Source organism: Danio aesculapii, chromosome 23 (genome assembly GCF_903798145.1).
Source record: "Danio aesculapii chromosome 23, fDanAes4.1, whole genome shotgun sequence".
Lineage (NCBI taxonomy): Eukaryota > Metazoa > Chordata > Actinopteri > Cypriniformes > Danionidae > Danio > Danio aesculapii.
The window spans coordinates 17460892-17483728 of record NC_079457.1 but is presented as its reverse complement, the minus strand read 5'-3'; the positions used below and the strand labels follow the sequence as shown (position 1 = coordinate 17483728).

The following is a 22837-nucleotide window of genomic DNA, read 5'->3' as shown; positions in this document are numbered from 1 at the left end:
TCCATAAAAGGAGACATACACCAGAATACAGATTGTATATTTAAAACATATACTAACTATTTAATTACGATGCTCATCCAGAAATAGCTGTTATTTTGGTTAAGACGCACAGCTTGACATCTACATACTGTATTTTTATTTGCATATAAGAATATCTCTTAGCTGTCTTATGCAACAAACAACATTTTTAGGTAGGTTTATGTCAAAAACATGCATAGAGAAACTTCACAAAGCACAAAAATGAATTATAGTTATTTTAATGTACGCGTCGTGCTGCCTAATAGGAATCACGTTTGATCTCGCCGCACATAACAATGGGCGTGGCCTCGCTCCGTCAGATGCGTCAGATGAGCCGCGGCTGTAGGAGCGACTGAGTAGAGGGGGATGGGGACAATTGTTTTTTGTGTTGCATTCCTGCAGTGTGTTTGACCTTTGACCTCGTTGTTGTGTTCTCCTCGTCTTGCATTCCAAACTGAGGATTTCCTGCAGTATGCCAAAAGCTGCTGGGGCTCGCCTTTTCTGCGCCCTGTGTGTGTTTACCACTATTTAACCAGCGGAGTCGTTCGTTAGCCTAAAAATAACACACTCAGGAACGCCGCTACTACAACGACCGATCGCTTTCTTGTGCAAGCCGTTATACGGAAGAGCGTTTGGGTTTAAACGAGGCGAGTACTAGAGGCGAAAAGCAATCAAACCCCCGTTTGGTGTTACAGCTATTAGCCTAGCACGCTAGCGGGGCTTGCCGTATATATCACGCACACGTTTCATATCCGCTGCAGAAATCCGCACCCGCTCGACAACACTGAGGAAATGAAGGACAAACAGAAGAGAAAGAAGGAGCGCACGTGGGCTGAGGCAGCTCGTATGGTAATATATTAATCATTTTAAGCAAATTGTAACGGTTTAGTGCTTGTGTGAGGGGTTAGGGGTGTTGTAGGGGAGCCGCGAACAAAGCTGTCTCGAGCTGTTGTCGGGTTAGACATATGCAATCTGCTGCTGTTGTTTGTGTAACTCTAGGTTTTATAACCCGGCTTTTACCTTTACAGTGGCACGAGTCTTAATCCACAATCCCTGTGTTTATCCTGACGACATAAGCGATTCATTTCTAGTGTTTGTGTCCCATTTGAATGAAAGAGCCCTTGCTGGTAGCCTAGCGTATTAGCAGCTCTGGCTGTTTGACCCTTTGTTTGCAGGGCTTCTTTTAGCGAGCTGAGTAAAATGTTGAAAATATTCAGTGTAGAAGATGTGGCTGTCTTGAAAGACTACTTTTAATAAATGTATGTTAAATGTTTATTGTTTTATCAGTCACTCGTTTAGTAGGCCATATTTCTATGTTTTGTATGCAGTTCGTGAGCCCTTGATCTTCTTTGTTAGCTATTTATTTATGAGTTAAACGCTTTTAAGGGGATGCTAGCTTTTTAACTTTTAATATCTATGTTACTGTATGTGTATTCATACAATTGTCTATTAATAAATGGATATGAAGCTGATATAGTGCAGTTTCTCCTTTATTCTCCATAGTTGTGGTCAAAGGGTGGCCAAAATAGGTCTGTAATGTATGATAAATGTAAATGAAAACATAAGGTTAATGCTGCTGGGAAATCGTTTCTCATATAACATTAATCTTTACAGGGTCATTGTTAATTTTTTTGTATAAATGCATCAGTGTTTTAGACAAAAGCAAGTCTTGTTATAAAGACTGGCATTAAATTAATAAAACTGGCATTAAACTGGCATCTCTTTATATATCTGACCACTAGACCTTCATCTTAGGATTGGGTGCATAATGTGAGACCACATTAATAAAACACTCCTTGGGTCAAATGCAGTGTCATTCATACACAATACATCAGTACAGCTGAATTTGTGGTCTTGTTTTTGCTATCTTGATAATAAAATTTGGTTTGATTATAGGTGTCAGTTCTTTGTCTGCTTTTCTAGGTGATCATGGCAGATTTCACTCTACAATTTGACCCACCCAGCAGTCTTAAAATTTAGTAATATTCTTCTAGTTTTTTTTTTTTTTTTGGCTCATGGCTAGTTTGAGATTAAAAGCAAGAATGTTGGTTGAAGCTACATTACATGATATCTGGTGAAAGTAGATTTAAAACTCAAGGGTAGCAGTTTTGGGTGGGGACCTTGTATGCTGGAGAAACACAGCTTGTATCATTTATTATAAAGCAGTGTTATGAATTAACTTAAAAACCGAAGCTTCAGATCCCTGACATGTAACTTGTCATTACTTAGAAGAGGTGTCACATCCATTCTCATGTGGATGTTTTACTTAATATTTTGTGATCTAAATATTTTACTGTTGATTTAGGTTGAAGATTGAAATTGGTTATGTTAGTACCAATTGACAGACCGTGCACTTTTGCATGCACCACATTCAGTGATTGAGCTTCAGGAAGCAGGTATGGGCATGTTTGTTTGTATACCAAGAAAAATAGTAACCCACCAGCTCCTTGCCTCTAGTAATGGGACAGGCTCTCTGGGAGATCTGGGCGTAAGGGCACTTTCATAATAAAATAGACTGAATACATGAATGTAGGTTTTTATTTTTAATACAACATCATATATTGACTTGCATTAATTAAAAATGATCACTTTGGATGATTTAAACATGATTAATATAGTTATATAATGACTGATTGAACAAAAGCAGCAAAGTGAAGTGGCAGGTTTAGGATTCTGGGAATCAGATGCAACCAGAATCTTAGGCTCAAGGCCAGTGTATATCAGATCATCTCGGCAATACACTTAGATGCAATGGGAAATGTGAAGCAGGTCACCTATTTTAGTGTTTCTGGTCATTCACTGCAGTTCCTTCCTGAAGGTTACTCTAATGTGTCTGTTTGTAAGAGAAAATTTGGGTTTTGTTCATCTTTGTGCTGGAAGTGGGGAAAAGCTGCGGTTGTTTTTTTTTTTTTTTGTGGCCATTTTAATATTGCATCCTCACAAATGGCTTGGATATTTGTGGGAATGAGAGAGACATCACTAGCTTAAATGAGGATCAGAGGCCTTTGAAAATGAGGATTAGAGACTGTTGTTAGTCTTGGCTAGTTCTCTGAAAATATTTCTCCATTACTTCAAGCATCTCCACATCCATATCTTAAATTAAAGGCACATCATGTAAGATTTTTTTTTTTCATTAAAATTATTAAAAACCCATTAGAGCAGTGTTGCATTTTGCTGACTTTTGTACTTGCTTTATCCCAAATGGTTTTGAATGTTCAAACTCAGAGAAATAAGCTATATTAACTAGTGCCCTTGTGTGGCCATGCAAATAATGTCACAAACCTTTAATTTCCAAGGACAGTTAAATAGATGGTGCTTTATTGGACTCCATTGGTTAATGGTTATACATTTTAGCTCATCCATGAAGATGATTTCTACATGAGTCCAGTAGGATGTAACGAAGATAACAACTCCCATGATTTCACACTCACAGCATCATCAAACCACTTTAGTTTGTTGTGAATAAAGGCCTTCTAGTGGCAAAAATGACATATTGCACCTTTAAGCATTAAATGTGGGAGAAAAAAATTATGCAATTTGTATAGAAACACTATATGCTTGACAGCATTTGGTCCTGTAGTCCATTTAAGTCACCATTTTCACAATTTTTGTGTTTATGCAGGCCACCAAAACACTGTTGATGAGCTGTCAAAAAGCATAAAGCATGTTCTGTTTTAAAAATCATCTAAAATAATATCAAAGTCAGATCCACAACTATAAAGTTTAGAATTAGGACGTTATGCATTAATCACTTTTTTCTTTTTCTAATGAATGATTATCAATCCTGGTGTGATATAATAGACTTAAATGATTTCTTACACATCCACAGCCCTTTCTGGCAGACTGCAGGCTTGGATTCAGCTCTGCTTTAGTGTAGTGGAAAACAGTTGTACAGTATATTTGGTCTCAAACTACTTATCTTTTTTCACTTTGTTTAGCTACTCGTAATTATGATTGTGGTATGATAACCTTGGATAAAAGTATCATGGTATTGTGCTCACTGCTCAAACATATATTATTTTTAACTGTCTGGGTAAAAAACTAAAACTTTTTTTCCACTTAGAACACTATTTATTTTAAAAATATTTTGGATTAGTAAACATGTCCTGCTAAATAATTCAAATGAATCATTGACTTCTGCTAGGGTGAAAATAAAAAAATCCAACACAAACCTTAGAAAAGGTACTACAGAAAATTTTGGCTTTTTTTTTTAAACCTTGACTTTATTTAAACCGTGGTATACCTTGAAAACGGTTATCGTCCCATGCCTACTCGTAATATTAAAGATTTAGCCACTTTAGCCAACGTAACTTTAGGAATACCAAGGCTATGGCTGCACAATATATTGCTTTAGGATTAATATCGTAATGTGTGCATTTGCAATATTCACATCGCAAGATATGCAATGTTGAGTCTGGAACTCTGGATCATAGTTGACCAGGAGGAGCTAAAGAAATGTATTTAATTACTCTATTTAAACTATTGTGATTTGTGCAAAAAGTTTTGTCTTGTTTCTAGTCTAAATATCTATATTTCATAGAAAAATGACAACATTATTTTACTCCAATGTCAGATAATTTAGCTTGTTTTAAGGAAAAACATTTTTTTGCTGTATTTGTTCTGAAGTTGAAAACAAAACAGCATTTTTACTTGATCTAAGATTTATTTTTTGACATTTGGACTAGAAACGAGACAAAGTAGGAAAAGCATTTTTTTTTGCATGATGATTATTAAATTTCTCTACCTGAATACTAAAAATCATCAAATAGTGCTGTTCCAACTATCTTGTAAAACTGTATACTTATCTCAATATTTATCGCAGAAAAATAAAATATCGCAATATGTTTTCATTTCCTAAGGACTGAGAGGAACAAAGACCAGGCTGGCACAAATAATGACACATAAATGCTCCAAACTTTTTCTGTCGCATTTCATACACATGAGCTTTGTTGTCTTGTCAGAACTGTGTTATAAATAACTGGGAAGTTTGTCTTGTCGTTTGCCTAGTAGTTTGTTTGAGGTTCTCACAGCTTGACAGTTTTCATGACTGCTTCCTGCAGGAAATGCATCTGGTATTTTATAATTGAATGTGTATTTCTTTTATAGCTTGTGCTGTTCCATTTTCTTTTTCAGTGTCCTTAGTTCTAGACTCAACTTAGCACAGTGTATGGAGTGCTTCCTGATTTAACCACTGAATGAGCAGAAGGTTGCCTGCACCCTTCTTGTCTTGTGCTTCAGTATTGGGTGAAATATTTGCTGTATACTAAGAAAAAATGACTGGAATTGCTCATTTTATGTGAATAATATTCTGTTTGAGGTTGCACAAAGCTAGTATTCAACTCTGTTAGTGCAGGTTGTTATTTTTCAGCTTGTCATATAGGTTAAAAGCCTGTCATATGAACTTGGAAATGTTCAGTGCAGTGGTGTGCATCACCTTCAGTTTGATGTTACGCTTGCCAAAACATTGTGCAGAATCTAAAAAAAATGAACAAACTGAGTACTTCTGTTGAAGCTGACATGGTCTTAAAATAAGCAAGCATTTTTTATGGTGTTGTGATTGGAAAACTGAGAGAATCCTGGTAAGTGGTTTTCAGAGTAAAACCCTTACTTGCTGGGTTTCCATCAGCCTGTGTTAAAGGGATAGTTCACTCAAAAATGAAAATTCTGTCATTAATTCACCTTTTACTGGTTTCAGATCTGTTTGAGTTTTTCTTCTGTTAGAACACAAAAGAAAATATACCTGTAACCATTGTCTTTTATAGCATTTATTTTGATTGTGGAAGTCAGTGGTGACTGGTTTTCACCTTTCTTCAAAATGTCATCTTCTGTGTTTCAAATGTTTGGAACCAAACCTTTGGGCTGTTATAAAAGATTGCAACCACTTGAGGGTTTGTAAACAGTAGATTTTCATTTTTGGGTGTCTCTTAAGTGTACATTTTGAAGTATCGTATGGGAAACATGTTGGAAAACTAAATTTTGAACTAAAACTCTTGACTTGCAATAGCTTTTAAGCCTACTTGAAGTGGTTTTGGACTTGTGTGAAAAGGAGTTAATGTGAATTATGGTAGATCATGGAACTACATTTGTCGAATGAACTCCAATTAAGCGAACATTACATCAACCTGACCAATCAGCTGTCTCCGTTTGCTTGCCTTGTTTACGGTTTAAGTATTACAGTCAGATGCTCTACCAATTTGATGGAAGAGTTAGCTTCCTCTTAGCATGGAAAACCCTCTGAGTGCTTAATTTGTCAATTTGTAAATCTCTGCAACTACATCTATATAGATACAGGTGAATGTATTTGCTGTTTGTGATACTGATTTTTTTTTTTTTTTTTTTTTTTTTTTTTTTTTTAGTCACTCATCCACTTGATATTTTTTTTTTTTTAAGTTGTGCCTAAAATTATTTTAATAATGTCATGATAATTTCGCTGAGAATGTTAAAACATAAACATAATGAATCCTAAACCACCCTAATTTGACAGAAGGGTGTTTATTAGAATTTCAGTATGTGATTTTGCACATTCCTAATAAGGATCTTTTAACCTCCTAGGGCTTGAGTGTCCACATACGTGGACAGCAAATTTAAGCTCTTAAGTAGCTGTTTAAAATACTTTTTGTTTTATATTTTGTTACAGACATACATAAAAAAAATTCAGGAAAAAGTGTTTTATGTAAATTCGGACCATGAATCCACATATATGGACATCATCTTTCTCTAAAAGTACATTGTATCAAAAGATGATACTTGGGTTTTTATTCTAATAAGGTTCTAATAAGCCCAAATAGCAAAGAGAAATAAAAAAATGCGTGTAACACCTTGGGCCTTAAGACGTTAAAGATTACACCTTATACAAAATTGTGAAGTAGCTGATTTGATGTGCCATGTTTGATCTCTTGCAGGTTCTGGAGAACTTTTCTGATGCCCCAATGACGCCCAAACAGATTCTGCATGTCATCCAAACAAAGGGGCTGAAAGAAATGAGGTCTTGTATAAGCAGTTCCTAAATATAAGTGTACTGTGTTTACGCTTGAGATTGTTTCCAATTTTATTGCCTCTTTTGACTAAGTGATATTTTTTTGTTTCTCTCTTTTTTCCTCAAACTCTTTTTTTTATATATAAAAATAGAAGGTAAGAATCTATCTAGCTATTATTTGTTTTAACCACTCTGTCTGTTTATTCATGTTTTTGAGCAACATGTAGATACCAATTTTTATATATCATGCTCTTTTAGCGGCACCGCACCACTGGCCTGCCTTGTCACCATGCTTCACTCTCAGGTCAGAGGAGACCGAGTAAAAAACAGTATTTTCTTCAAGCTGCCTGGAAGGATGAGTCTGTTTACCCTAAAGGTAGAGAATCCATAAATCCTTCTAGCATTCTCTCTACACATCACACTCTTAAACTGTGGATTAGCAACTGGATTTAGATGCCTCAAGCCACTTGTCCTGTCTGTATGCACCAACAGAAAAATGCACTTCAGTGGACAAAGAGCCCATCAGCGAATGAGTCTGGAGACGGGACACCAACAGCATCCACCACATCAACAGTTGAAGGAGCAGAGCAGGAAAGCTGCGACTCCACAGAGACTGCTGCTGCTAGTGGTGAAAATGATGGTGCGTGGACTATTCTTTTCATTTTTTTCTCTCCCCCAGAATTGATTCATTCAGCCTCCTTTGCAGTAAGTGGAACAGGCTTATAAATTAAAGAAGCGTATAAAAGAGCTGAAAAGTAGAGGCCCCATCTTTTCATTTCAAGAAAAGCTTTGATTCCAAATGGTGATGAGCATTAAATACCCCGAGCTTAAGAAGCATGTAGAGCTTTGAGAGACATTGATTTCTTTTTTTGCTTTGGATGTGTGTGTTGCCATGGATACTGCTTCACATGACACATCCAGCAGTGACCTAGATGAGAGTGGTTTTGAACATGTATTTGTGTGTGGCGTGAAAGAGAATACATGTAATATTGTGCCTGAAAATGACATTATGTTGCTTTTGTGCGCTTTTGTGTGAAGAAAAAGAAAGTCATCCTTGATTGATGTGGATTAATGTTGTATTAAAAGCCAGATGTTTTAGACATTATTACTATCTAATGTTTTTTTTAATTTAAATATTAGCTAAATACAATGCTTAAGGCATCTGTTATTCTTTTTGCATAAAACAATTGCAAGCTTTAAATGCTTGCTGCTTTCGTCCCCTGATAATGTGGGGTGTACACCTGCGTTTATCCTCTTTTGGGAGGATTCAGAATGGAGTACTTGAATACTCATTACTTATAAATGGCATGTGAAAAAAAAACTTCTATATTTAATATGGCTGTATAATACTGTATGTCTTATATTTGCAGAATCTGTTCAGCCAGGAACTAGCTGTCATTCTGTCAGGCTTCCCATGGTTTTTTAACGCTGGAGAAATCTAATGCTGGAAAAAGAGTTCAACAGTATAACATTAGTCTTAAATATTGTTAAATATCCTGGGAAGTAAAAAAATATATATATCTATCGGGTACTAAATTTGAGGGCAGAAATACAGTGATTTTGAAATGGGCTAATATGATAATGCCATAGTGGTTCATCCAAAATCAAATATTGTCTATGTGAGGTGCTGCATTTGTATCTAAACTCACTGTTAGAAAAGTGTTCTATGTTAATATGAATTGGGGTTGGGTAATTATTCGCAGCGAAATCGCAAATAAGGTTAAAGGTGCTGTATGTAATTTTTTGGCTCTTCTAAAGCATAAAAGTACCATTAAGTTTGCAGAGATGTAAGAAACATGCTAAGTGAACAAGTTAAAGTCAGTTATTCTTCTTTAAAAATGTGCTTTTCTTGTTGCAATGTTTTTTAATTTTGTTCTCTATCTGCCCACTACCGTTTTCCTAATTACAGTTGAAGTCAGAATTATTAGCCCCCCTGTTTATTTTTTTCCCCAATTTCTGTTTAATGGAGAGAAGTTTTTTTTTTTTCAACACATTTCTAAACTACATAGTTTTAATAACTCACTTCTAATAACTGATTTATTTTATCTTTGCCATGATGACAGTAAATAATATTTGACTAGATATTTTTTAAGACACTTCTATACAGCTTAAAATGACATTTAAAGGATTAACTAGGTTAATTAGGTTAACTAGGCAGGTTAGGGTAATTAGGCAAGTTATTGTATAACGATGGTTTGTTCTGTAGACCATCCAAAAAATAGCTTAAAGGGGCTAATAATTTTGACCTTAATTATATTTAAAAAATTTAAATCTGCTTTTATTCTAGCTAAAATAAAACCAGTACGACTTTCTCCAGAAGAAAAAATATTATCAGACATATTGTGAAAATTTCCTTGCTCTGTTAAACATAATTTATGAGATATTTAAAAAAAGAATAAAAAATTCAAAGGGGGGCTAATAATTCTGATTTCAACTGTATGTTTTTGCACCCTGGGTTGCCTTATTGAAAAAAGTACCATGTTTCACTTAAGTCTTGAAGACTTCCTCAATGTAAAGAGCCACAGCTTAAATTTTGGCCTCAGAGGACAGCAGCATCCTCCGAAATGAGATGCTAATTCAGAGTTTTAAAAAAATAAATATTACGATTATAAACAACATTAGCTTAGCAGCATACATTGTAATGCCATGTCTTAACAATACACAATACGACAAGATTCCAACGAAAGGCAATTTTACTGTCTGCACTAGACACAACATGACAGAAATATTTAAATACAGTGATTCAGAACCAACGAAACAGTAAGGTTTAGATTATTAATATATTAATATATTAAACCTCTTTAACATTATAAAATATTTGTTGGTTTGCACAGTTCTAAACATCATTTTCAAGTATTTTTATTTTATTTGCAAGAACTGTCTGCTGATGCTTTTTTTTTTTGGCAATGTCACATAAAATTAAAATAGTATTCAGACTCGCATTAGTAATATTTAACACAGAATAATCAGTACTTTGGGTGATCATTGCCAGTAGATTATGCTGTTGTTCAGCTGCTAGATATTCACCTTATTCTCTGCATACGAGTGGGCGCAGCCATTTGAATCATTTTGTTCGAGACTTCCGGTCTCATTCACTTCCATTCTTTTTTAGACATTAAAAACAGCTCGTTTTGCTGCTTGGTGTTGCAAACTGATATTTTCTTATTATAATATTCTACTATGTCTGTATTGTCATGCAAACACTTGTTTGTAAAGTAAGTAGTTTGACCGTTTTCTGCCATTTATTATTCTCAGTCATTTCTCCCATAGGCAGCTGAATCGGAAGTTCTAAAACAATCGCAAAAACGAGCGCACTTCCGCATTGAAGAATAAGGTCAATAAGACTAGAGTTGTTGGAGGAGGGGCTAGGTGAAGTGTTTTCAATTTGAACTGCAATACCTAGTTTAACCACTGGGTGTCAATTTTACATACTGCATCTTTACACAAAGCTTCGATTGTCATGCACATCTCGTCAGGGAAGCACAGTGTGATCAGTAGTAAATACTTCAGGAAACCCAGGAAATACCTATGGAAAATCTATTGTCTGTCATGCTTTCATTATTTCATGACCAGGGCCAGATGGAATTTGCGGATGCTTTTTTGCTATTTCTGCAGAGAATTTTGGTAAAAATCTGCGGATTTCTGTGGAATTATTTTCGGGGTATCATAACTAAAACCCTAATATGTAAAATAAAAATTAATACCTTTTTAACTTCCTTTTTAACTTTTATTTAATGTTCAAATCCAATTAGATCCACCTTGTTTGGTAAACAAAGCAAGTCTCATATAATATATCTACTAACAGACAGAAAATATTACTTTACAAACTGCATTGAACATAAATCAAATAAACATTTTCATATTAGTCAATAATGTTACTGTAATTAATTTAAAAACTGAATACATTTAAATTTACACACATTTACTCAAGTAAATAAACAATTAATGATGAGCTAGAAATGTGCGCTCGCAGATTGCGTGTGGGCCTACTCATGACCAACCAACCATCATTTGTTTAATCACCATTTCCATTCATAAACTCTCTTCCATGCCTTTATGGATTTTTAAAGAGTGTTACATGTGAACCTCAGAATCTCAGGGGAAATAGTAGGTTGTCGGGGCATTACTCATCTACTGTTTTTGAATATATTGAATTTTAAATGTACTATTTTGGCTCAGATGTTGTTTTTGTTTGTTTTGCTTTGCGGTTTCCCACATCTGATATATAGAAGAAAAATTTGAGTTGAAATGGATAAAGTGAAAGTCCGGTTCTGTTGCTTCTTCTGTTAGCTTACATTTTTAGAGCAGTTTAAACTCGCTAATATCATGCATCTGTGACAAGTGATTGTAAATTTGTGGTACCCTGTAGTTACAGATAGGCTGGGTAGCTCAAAATATATCTTTCATTTGTTCTGTTTAACAAAGAACTTCAAGTTGGATGCCCTTTTTGGTTCATATCATTATTGTGCTGATGCATATGAGGCTTTTTTTGCTATTCATTCTCCTTTTGATACCAAACAGTCAACCAACAATGATGCACTCCTGGAAACAGAAGTGTACAGAATATGACTCTGTAGAACAACCTATAAGGAAGGAGAATCAATTAGTTCTCCTACACTTATGATAAACTGTTCACTATGTACATATACTATGAATTATGATCATGTTTACTTTTTGTGTGTGTATGGATTGAATTCATATTGATATTATAGTAGACTTGATCAGCATTTAAAAAAAACCTTCATTTGAAGAACAAAAAATCAGCAGCATTATTATTTTTGTTACTTTATTTCTATCCAAATGAACTTAACAACATTAACATGATTTACTGGGGTCAAATTATTAACATATGTTCTGCTCATTTCCTCTAGCCTCTGTGGATGACACTTCCTCCAGTGCCTCTTGCTCTACAGAACCACAGACAAGACTCAGTCGCTCTTCACAGGTACCTGCTGTGCCTAAGTTCAACTCTTCGTTGAAACACCAAATTCGTAACTCATTTTTACACGCAGGGCCCTTCAAGAATGGATTACCATCTCATCATCCTTATGCACTAGCACTCATCAACTCCTCCGATCAGCAGTTATGACAGGAAGGCAATTGAATATGTGATGTCAATACATGAAAATGAGTCATTATTGAACTGCAGTAAGCTGATGCTGAGTCAGATCAAGAAAATCCCACAGATAATACCGAGTACATTAGTTATGACTAAGACCTTGTGCTCTTTGCATGTTTTTGCAGGTCAGGGTTTTTTTAAACGATGTCAAAACCAAATCAGATAATTTACAGTAAATGCAGTAAAATAATTTGAGATTTTAAGCACTGAATTCACAATCTCCAGTACTAATAGCCACAACCTTAAAACTGCCTTCATGCTTTTTCCGTTTCATTTGCATAGTTAAACTTAGATGCTCTTACCACTTGTCATTGTCAATCCCCTACTTAAACTGAAAACGCCTGCTCATCTCCCATCCTGTCTTTTCATGCTTTATACTTGCCCTAATCGTAAGAAAAATAAAATCCAAGCATTCAACTATTATTAAACTAGGTATGCTCAATTATGTTAATTTTGCCAACCGACAACTGCCGCTCATCAAGCGAAATCTTAATTGTTAACTGGTCAGAATAATATTGAATTATTATTTAATTAAAAATTACTATTAATTGACATGTATATTTTGTGTTTGATACATTAAATATTTCATTTTAAAATACTGATTTATTTTAACATGCGAACATTAACAGAACATAACAACAGAACTTCTTCATGCACCTGCAGTGTTTCCAACAGAAAATAAAATAAGCCAATTAAAAAGAATAAAATAAATAGTCCTTTCCTAGATATTTTTCACTTAAGTTACATATTTAGATTACAAAACAAAAACACTGACTGAGTCCTTTTTAAGAACCAGCATTGGCTGTTTTTCCACATCATGTTTTCTTCTTCCGTCAAATAAAAATAGCAGGCTACCTCAAATCAATCGCTCTATGGAAAATATGCATTTACTTAATGCTCCACTGGTATTCTTGTATCACAAACCTCTTGTCAACATTTTTATTAGATATTATTTTAAAGATAATGTCTTGAGCATCTGGTTTTACCTTAGAGCTTGTGTGCTTTTATTTCCTCTCTTGTGTTCATGTGTGCGCTCTGCTTGTGATCAAAAGACAGTGACAAGTTGAGTTCTTGTAAAGTGTAGGCTACTATAGCATATAACAATTTTGTTGTTTACATATGAGATTGCATTCATTTGCATACATGTTTTATAAGCTATAAAATGAAAGCCTCAGTTTTGTGTGGTTATCATTATGCGAAAATCTTTGCATTTGTTTGGTCCGTACATTATGTAGGCTATTTTAAAAATGGCCTATTAAAACTATTAATAACTAATTTTCCAAATGGAAAAAATGTTGGTTTGTTGGTTGTACACTAAATCATTACAACTATAGCCTATTTGTTGTGTTTGTGAGTGGTGCTGGAGCGTGCTCTGATGAAGAGAAAACCCAGATGCTCCAACTTGTGGCCGGGTTGTTTCCAAAGCAGAGCACGTTTCATAAAGTTTTGCAGCTTCTTTTATCCAATTGTGCAAATAAACAGAGGTGTTTATGATGCGGATCCAGGACTGAAGCAATCAGCATCAGTGCTGGTTTAATATCAACACGTCTATGTCAAACTGTGACCAGCAATATTCTTCTTTCATTTTGCTTATTTGGCAAAATATGTCTGTAGGCACGTGTGGTTGCATGTGTTACCATCCCAAAAGTTATCAAATATGTGCCAATTAATAATAATATTTTTTTTAATCGTTTAACGGATCGTTTAAAATCATTAATCGGTTAAAAACGCATCCTTTCAATCAATCAGTTATTATGAGCAGCCCTATATTAGACACTATATGAATGCCCAAATTCCCATTTAAATTCTCTGAGCATATTTTTCCATGTCTGTGGAGGAACTGTGTATGTGCTCATGATTCTTTCTCCCGTCTCTTACAGTCAGGGAGACAGAGGAAGAAGGCTGTGATGATGCCCCGTGTAGTGCTCACTCCTCTCAAGGTCAACGGTGAACACGTCCCATCAGGTTACAAAAGCTCTTTTTCTTGTTCACTTTTTCCCACCCTCAGTCCCCTTTTCTGATTTTTCACCCTCCCCCCACTCTGCGGTGTTTTTGTATACCTGCTCCCTCTGACTGCGGATGCTCTTTATCTGAGCGGCCTGACAGTGTTTGTAATTTTACGCACTGACACTCTCTAATCATTTATAGTGCAGTTTTTCCAAGGGCAGTTTTCCCACAGTTCCCTGTTGTTGACAGCCGCCTCCTCCTTTTTCTTGTTTAACTCTGCACTAAAACCAGCATCTTTTCTAGAAGCCACTGACGTTGTTGTCACTTGAACGTCAATATCCCCTCAGTGTGAAAGCAGTATTTCTGGTTTGTCCTGTCAGCCCTGCTCTGTTCCCCCTGGATATCTGCTTTGCATTTGCACCTTAGAGATATCCATTCACCCCTCTTCCTCTTTTTCTCTGTGCCTTGGGATAGCAGTCCCTTTGACTTTTCGTGTTTCACACAAATGCCAAATCTTTGCTTGTCACTTTGGCCTCTTTAGTGCCAGTAGTCTTAATGCCTCAAGCTGCCCTACCCACACTCACTCGTTCTCAGAGAGTCTCACCAGCCTCCATCCTCCCCCCCACCTTTACCCTCAGGAGCAGCGGGGAGGCGCAGGGAAGGCTCTAGGGGGGGTCCAGGCCCCACTCTCCGTACCCGCTCCGAGCTGGGCTGGAAACGCACCCAGCACTTCAAGAGCATTCGTGGTCTTCGTTCAGGTACAGAGGATGAAAACCAAGGACCCCCATGTATTAATTACTATCCCTAAGTCCCTTGATCACCACTGTATTTAACTTCCTCCCAGGTTTTACTAGCTATTGACAAATAATGTCCCTGCTTTAATTATTTCTAACTGGAAGTTAAGGCATGTGGAGTAGAAGTAGAAAAATAAACAAATTTGCCCTGACACTTGAATGAAGAACATAGTGCTTCGTGAATCTTGTCTGCTGGTTTTCTAAATTGTATAAGTTTGTTTTTCATGAAATAAAATCACACCAGTTGTGTCATCAATGCACTTTAGTTTTATTCTATAGTATCTGGCTTAGTGACAGATCCTGTTTGAGTTTTGTCCTCGAAATAATTTGTAGCATGCTACTGTTAAAGCATAACACTTTCAGAAAATTGCATAATTGGGTGAGGTAATGTTCAGTTACTGAATTTTAAAGCACTATAGATTAGATAATTGTTTAACTAGAATTAAAATAAGACTTGTTTACTACAGTTCTGATAGAGCACTCTCCACATAAGCAGAGAAACCAGCACTTTATTCATATAGATTTACAGTTGTGTGTGAATGCAGACCAGAGTGTCCTTTAAGTTCGTATGTAATCATATATCCCTTCCCATTCATTCACAAATTCTTTTAGGTCTCATTAAACCATGTTCTTGTATATATTCAATCTAATACTGTATTTTGCAGGTCCCATGAAAAGGAATCGAGGAGGAGTGGAGGTGGATTTTGAGACTCCAGGATCCATCCTGGTCAACACCAACATTCGTGCTCTCATCAACACACGCACCTTTGCTGCTTTTCCATCTCACTCCCAGCAGCAACTACTCCAGCTTTTACCAGAGGTGGACAGACAGGTATGTTTTTTTTTTCTTAAGGACTTTTTTTAATTTTCACTTATTTCAAGTGTTTGCAGTTTCTTATTGTCGCCTAATTTTGATATGTAGGTTGGCCCTGATGGCCTTGCTCGTCTAAGCAGTTCGGCCCTCAATAATGAATTCTTTACTCATGCCTCCCAGAGCTGGAAAGAACGTCTAGCTGAGGGTGAACCTCTTACTATTTTCTTGTGACATGAAAAATGACCAAGACAAGTGGATCTAGGCAATTTTACTATAACAGATAAAGTTGGAATGTTTTTACTTTCTTGAAGGTGAGTTTACACATGAGATGCAGGTTCGCTTCAGGCAAGAGATGGAAAAGGAGAAGAAAGTAGAAGCATGGAAGGAGAAATTCTTCGAGGAGTACCATGGCCAAAGGTTCAGTGGCATTTTATTTGTATTTTGGAATTATTTATTGTGCTAGAATCTGGTGAAGTAAAACATTTTATTTTATTGATTTCTTTAGGTCTGGCTTAACGAGAGAGGAGGCATTAAAGCTCACAATGAGCGAAGCTGGAGATGCTGCCAGTCCAGTGCTAGACTCTGATTCTGCTACAGTGGCTACACCCAAGAGGCGAAGTGTTGGAAGAAGACGGAGAGAAGGCCGTATCAGACGACGTTCACGGGCTGACCTCAGACGCAGGGCAAGGCGCACACTTTGCAAAACTACAGCTGCAGCTGTGGCTACAGAAGAAACAACAGAGAGCACTGCAACTCCAGAAGAGGTACCATCAGTTGCATCACCAGTGCCAGAAACAACAGCAGTTCAAGGAGAGGTGGTCCTTCAAACTGACCCAGAACTTGAAGCACCAGAAGAAAGCCTCTCTGCAGAGGCAGTACCTTCACCGGTTCCTGTACCCACACCTCCTCCAGCATCGACAAGCTCAACCTGCGATGAGCCAGAAACCTCTACACGCCTGTTACCGGAAGTACCGGAACCAGCTGTTGCATCCACCTCATCTCCTTCGTCATCCTCCTCTTCTACATCATCATCATCATCACCTTCTTCCTCTCCATCCTCTGCCTCAGACAGACAGACTTTTGCTGCAAGCTCAGACTCCTCTTCTTCCTCTTCCTCCTCCACTGCTGCTGTTGCCACTGATCCGCTGGATGATGGGGCTTCAGTCATTACCACTGGCACAGCAGGCACTGGAGCAAGCAGCAGAGAAAGCAGCCCTCCAGCCAGTCCCGCTACAGCAAGCCCAGCAATTCAGCTCAAAGAACAGAAGAGAAGACCAGACGAGTCCCAGGCCTACACCAGCTTTCCCGAGAAAAGGGCGCGGCTGGATGAGCGTCAGTCCTTTCGTAACACAGTTGACTGTGTGCACTCAGAAAAGCCACAGCCTACAACAGAGGAGCCCAAGGTCCCGCCAATCCGGGTATGTTAGACATGTTATCTTTTCAGATTAGTCTTTTGTAAAACTTATTGGAGTTATAGAAAGCAATCTTCCTATGTCTAACTCTTGTTTCATGTGTGTTTCTCTTCTGCCCACTCCACTAGATACAGCTCTCCCGGATCAAACCGCCCTGGGTCAAGGGGCCGCCAACGTACCAAATCTGTCCCCGCATCGTCCCCCCCAACGAAGGGTCGCGGCGCTCTGGGACGGGGGCGCGCACCCTGGCGGACATCAAGGCCCGTGCACAGCAAGCCCGTGCCCAGCGGGAAGCCGCTGCTGCTGTTGCAGCCTCTGGGGATGGGGGAGGGCCTGGGGGGAGCGGCCCGGGGGGTGGTACTGGGATACCGGATCGCTCCAGCGGGAGGCGTTCAAGAGAGCACCCAGGTCCCGTTGAACCTGGAGGAGGAGGAGGAGGAGGAAGACGAGGAGGAAGAGTTGATTTGGAGGAGCAGGAATCGCCTGCAAGCTCTCATTCGTCGGGAACACAATTACAGCTGTCTAGTGTAGATTCGGCAGACAGGCCTCAAACTTCCACTCCACTCACTGAACCATCTCCCTCTTCTGTGTCCTCAAACCCATCATCAAACCCATCTCTGCCACCATCAGAATCTCCAAAAATACTCACGCTATCACCACCTGCAACCGACAGCCCTGCTTCCCAGGACCAGGTTGAGGAGATTTGTGGAGTGGAAGAGGTGACTGCCTGCCCAAGTGATAAAGCCTCAGAGCAGACCTTAGACACCCCAGTGCCTACGCCAAGTGAATCAGAGTCTTTTTGCAGTCACCAAGATGGGAGAGGCGAGGAAGCAGAGTCAAGTGATAGCAGAACAAATACGCCTGTTTGCACCTCATCATCAAATGATGCTATTTCTTTAGTGCCCACCTCTATACCAGACTCGCTACCAAGATTTGGTGCTCAGGGTGTGGATGTCATCAGGACATTGGCAGCTTCCTCTCAACCTTGGGAAGGTGAAAAGAATGCTGGTGAACTTCACCCAGGGACAACTGGAGTCATCCAGCATGGCTCAGACTTGAAATTACCCAAAGAGACTCTTGTTACAGCCCGAAATGGATGGATAGAAAATAGAGAAGAGCATTCCATGAGAGAGGGTATACTACAAGAACATAGGAATGGAGGGAGTGATGCTAATGGTAAATATGAATCAGGCTCTCTACCTTGTCTACCAAGATGTTCTGGTGAGGAAGACACTGGAGCACACAGTGATTCAACGGAGACAGCATCTGACTTTGAAAATGAATCACAAGAAGATGAAATGGTGGATTGGCATGGGGCCCAGATGGATAGTAATGGCATGCAAACTCAAAATACAAAATCACAAAATCAACCTGTTATTCAGACCTCAAGTCGACTCACTTCATCGATTGTTAATCCTCCTCAACACCAGCAACCGGTTATACAGGCCCATATATCTAATCAAAACCATACCCAAACTGTTATTCAGGCTTGCTTTCCTAATGGTGTGCCAAACCAACCAGTCATTCATCCTCACAAGCAGCATGCAATTAATACCCATGCTATAAACCACTCTCAGGACCAGATTGCTTCTGCACCCTCACAAGCCCAAGTGCAAGCTTTTCTGACCCAGACTGAGAGGGACCAAAGCAGAAATCCACGACTGAATGATAATGGCAATGGTGTGAAGCTGTATTTTTCAGAGGATGACACCAAACCTCTTGGCAGGGAAGATTTTGTTTTAAAGAATTCTGCTGGTACTCCAGGCGGTAGAAGAGTCCAAGTTTCATCTCGACCAGTTTCCACAGTAGAGGCCAACAATCCTCTTGTCACACAGCTCCTCCAAGGCAGTCTACCTTTAGAGAAGGTCTTACCCCAACCCCACTCAGCCAGCAAGTTAGAAATTAATCGACTTCCAGGTGCCACTTCAAGCAACTCACTCAACCCAGCCAATCATCAAACACAGAGAAATCTGGGACCACGTTTTAGAGGCCCACCTGAGTCGGGAGGGACTACAGAAACTGTTAGTTCTGACTTCCAGCACAAAACCCCACCTGCTCGAGTATCTCCTGGACCTGGACGGAACTTTGGTTCTTCCCCGCCAGGTTCTGCTCCATCTCGAATGGCATGCCTGTTTGAGGAAGCTAGCCCAAGGTCCGCAAACTCTCACTTCAGTTCTCAGCAACCAGGAGGCGCTGTGCCTCCAGGAGCAGTACCTGTCATAACATCCCTTCCCTTAAACTCCACCGCTAGAACCTCAATGGATATGAACTCTCAGAATGCTCCAGTTTATGAATCCGCTGTCATTAAAGAGCACCCTGGACCTCTTCCTCAACGGAGTGAAACTCCTGAGAGGCCAAGTAGCTTTCAGCAGCATCCTAACAATGTCTCTAAGTCTGTGTGCAGAAACACACCAGATGCTCCTTCACCTCCACATGGGGACCTTTGTCCATCAGAGGTTGTACCAACTGTTAAGATTAACTGGCGCCCAAACAAATCCCAGCCACCTCAGCAACCGCTCTCCCCTGTAGCTACAGTAAAAAACGAAGTCTCCTTGCGCCCTTCGTGCCAACAAGCTCTGACCAAAAACTCACCTGCTCCTATCAGTGGCAATACGTCTGTTGTAATAACCAAAAAGGAGCCTCTGGATGGTTTTCATGGAGGCGGTGGAGCTATGGAAGGACTGCTAAATATGGAAATGTCTCTTGTCAGAATGGCCAAGAAGGAACAAGTTAAAAATCCATATACCCGCCAAGCAGACACCTCCGTTTCTCCTGTTTCTTCCTCTCCTTCCTCATCAGCCTCCAGTCTCCCTTACCAGCTATATGGCAAGCTACCAAAACTTCAGCAGAGTGGGGGCAACGGAGGGTCCTCATCCAGCTTCAGTTACACAGCTAATGTGTCTGTGGTGGATGGTAGTGGCTTCTCACGCACCTTAGCCGATAGTGTGCTCCAACTAAGGCCACGTGTGAGTGTCGGCAGCGGTGGAGGTCAGAGTGCCACGCTTGGCATCCAGGCATTTACAGACAGTGCTGCAGAAGAAGTGGCTCTCAAGTGTTCCTGCCGACTTAAGGCTATGATCATGTGCCAGGGCTGTGGCGCTTTCTGCCATGACGATTGCATCGGCCCTTCAAAACTGTGTGTGTCATGTCTGGTTGTCAGATAGTTTGTTGCAGCTCCTCAAAACTGAGCCGACTAGTCAGAGCAAATACTTTGACCTCTCCAGACAATTCTAGCCCTTTGCCAGTGGTGGGACACTACCAGAAGTCTTGGACTCTTCTTGAGCAAAGAAAGTGACAGTATACTGCAGTGTTAAAGCTGGACAGATTTTTTTCGTTGCTGATGGGTCAGGCAATACAGTAGGGCTGGAAGATTACTTGTAAGATAAAATTCAGTCTGTATTTTTGTTGCATATTTTTTCTATTGCTGTTATGATGGTGTTATTATTATTATTATTAATATTATTATGATTACAATAATAATGATATTGTTGTTATTATTATTGGTATTATTATGTGAATTTACATGGCACGGTTGATTGTAAATTGTGCCTTTTTTTTCCCCCAACAAAACATTTACCTCATCTACTTGACACCAGTCATCAGTTCAGTGTGAAAATGGTGGCGTTCCTATTTGTTTTTCTTCTCTTGATGCACCTCTGTAAAGAGGGCTTCAGGAGTATTTTGTGTGTAATGTCTTGCAAAGAAATATTTTTTTAATCATTAAACGAGAAAATACATTTTTGTTATTTTGTAAGTGCTTTCACTCTTCTTTTTGTTTCCATTTTATTTTCTTATCCAAAGTGAAGTCCAGTCTGTACTTGGCGGTTAAGCACAGTATTCAAATCTAATAAAGCTGAAAGTGAGCGTATTTTCTTGATTTGAACTTCTTTAAGTAAGGGTAAAGTGGGCCTAAGTCTGGGGGCAAAAATAAAAGTGTTTCTAGATTTGTTTCTGCTCCATGAGCAGGTATTTCTTTTAATGCTGCATATTTAGGAAATATGTAGTCAACAGTATTAATCATAAAATATTGTCCACACATTTGAAAAAAATGTGTGTGTGTGTATGTGTATGTGTGTATATATATATATATTTCTTTTTTTCTGTGTTTTAATCAATCTCACATGTTTCTCACATGAGCCCACAGTTTCTCAGCGTTGAGACTTTAATTTTACTTTAAATGATTGCAGAGACTATGGTCTGAATATCAGTATACATACACACACACATACATAATCCTCTGGAATTTTGTGTTTTTAAAATAAAGTTTGAAAACTGATTCATACATTGTCAATTTGGACCCTTAAACCTTGTGCACTGTTCAAATTTACTACCTTTTATGTTATGGCCCGTTTCCACTGAGTTGTACAGTACGGTATGGGTCGGTATGGGTCATCTTTATCAGGCTTGCGTTTCCACTGCCAAAAGGGTTTCAATGGTAGGAGTCGTTCACATATCATATGAGAAGCACTTCACGCAAAACAGATGCTTTATACACATAAATACTTGTGTATAAATGTTCATTACTAACCTTTCTATAAACATGATTTGATTATAACTGCAAATCAGTGATACAAATAGTCTGCTGTAACGTCTGCAATTATAAATTACAATTAACATTCAGAAATGCATCATATATGAACACATACAGACCTCTACAGTCTTCGATATGTTACCAATTACAAAAAACTACACACAGCATATATTTGGTCTTTATTTGGGTTCAAAAACAACACGCAACATAGCTCACAGTCAGTGCAAACCTCTCATCTGTATCTTTAATCTCCACCAGCACATGTAACCTCTTGTTAGAAAGTCATTCCGTGTTCATAATAGTCAGAAAGGTGATGATAATAGTTAAACATGGCACTTTGTTTGTTTTAGGATGCTGAAAGAATAATTTGTTACTTTGGTTTTTCAGGCTTCTCAGAATGTCAGAAGCACTTCATTATTCACGTCCACGTAAATTATCAACTGAAAAGGTTCGTTATTTCACATATAGACACGCACGCAAGCTCTCTGGAGAAAATGAAACTGCTCACACTTTCAGACAGACTCATAAAACAAAAGGAAACAGCAGATTTTGTTGTTCATAGCTTTGTGGCTGTTCATCAAGACAATGACAAGGTTTGTTTGAGCTCTGGTCGACCATGGGTTGTTATTATATGAATATAGTATTACGATGTAATGTCTTGGCCGTGTATTTAAAAATGGCGCTTTTATTTTCTTCATTCTCCAGTTTGTGTGCGCAAGTAACGTATCTCTGTAAACCAGTAGCGTTCAGCTGTGTTTCTAGCTCTGCCTTTTGGTACCCTTTACAAAGGGTACCCAAAAAGTGGTATGGTGCGGTTCGCTTTTAGATACATTTTGACAGTGGAAACGGCCATAAAAGCGTACCGAACGAACCGTACCGTACCACTCAGTGGAAACGGGCCATTAGGGATGAAAATCTCCACTAATTTAATTGCTGTAAAAATGCGTTAGCCCTGATTAAAAACTCTGTACATTTTTTTAAACATTTAGTAGCTTTGATCATAACTGAAGTTGATTGACAGATTTATGCAAAACAATATTGAAAAAAATGTAATTGATGCATTTTTATTATTGAAGTCCTTCTGACATCCAATCCTCTCAGAAACGGACAAACGCAAGAGTGAACCGCAAAAAACAGGAGCAAATGATTCTTTCAGCAACATAAAACATAAACAAACTGCCATCTTAAACTGTTATTATAACATCTTGGACTACTATGAACCGGAA

General features: G+C 38.4%; 1 protein-coding gene across 2 annotated transcripts; it reads left to right on the top strand.

Moving 5' to 3' along the window:
- Positions 1-331: 331 nt before the first annotated feature.
- Positions 332-20948, top strand: asxl1 (ASXL transcriptional regulator 1). 2 transcript variants are annotated; one of them, XM_056450067.1, is made up of 13 exons: positions 332-867; positions 6921-7003; positions 7147-7149; positions 7253-7370; positions 7487-7634; positions 11866-11939; positions 13994-14078; positions 14699-14818; positions 15520-15686; positions 15777-15873; positions 15980-16085; positions 16174-17086; positions 17209-20948. In XM_056450067.1, the coding sequence occupies exons 1-13, from the start codon at positions 811-813 to the stop codon at positions 20242-20244; spliced, it is 5007 nt and encodes a 1668-aa protein (XP_056306042.1). In that variant the 5' UTR covers positions 332-810; the 3' UTR covers positions 20245-20948. The 2 variants fall into 2 exon arrangements, with proteins under 2 accessions (XP_056306042.1, XP_056306043.1); XM_056450068.1 differs by lacking the exon at positions 14699-14818 and having other exon boundaries at positions 730-867.
- Positions 20949-22837: the final 1889 nt, after the last annotated feature.

What these genes read in the sequence shown, in the direction of transcription:
- asxl1 (XM_056450067.1), top strand. Translation starts at nt 811, where the DNA reads ATGAAGGACAAACAGAAGAGAAAGAAGGAGCGCACGTGGGCTGAGGCA. An exon ending in TGCTAGTGGTGAAAATGATG is followed by an intron (nt 7,635 to 11,865) that starts GTGCGTGGACTA and finishes CATTTCCTCTAG; the next exon opens with CCTCTGTGGATGACACTTCC. An exon ending in TACCAGAGGTGGACAGACAG is followed by an intron (nt 15,687 to 15,776) that starts GTATGTTTTTTT and finishes TTTGATATGTAG; the next exon opens with GTTGGCCCTGATGGCCTTGC.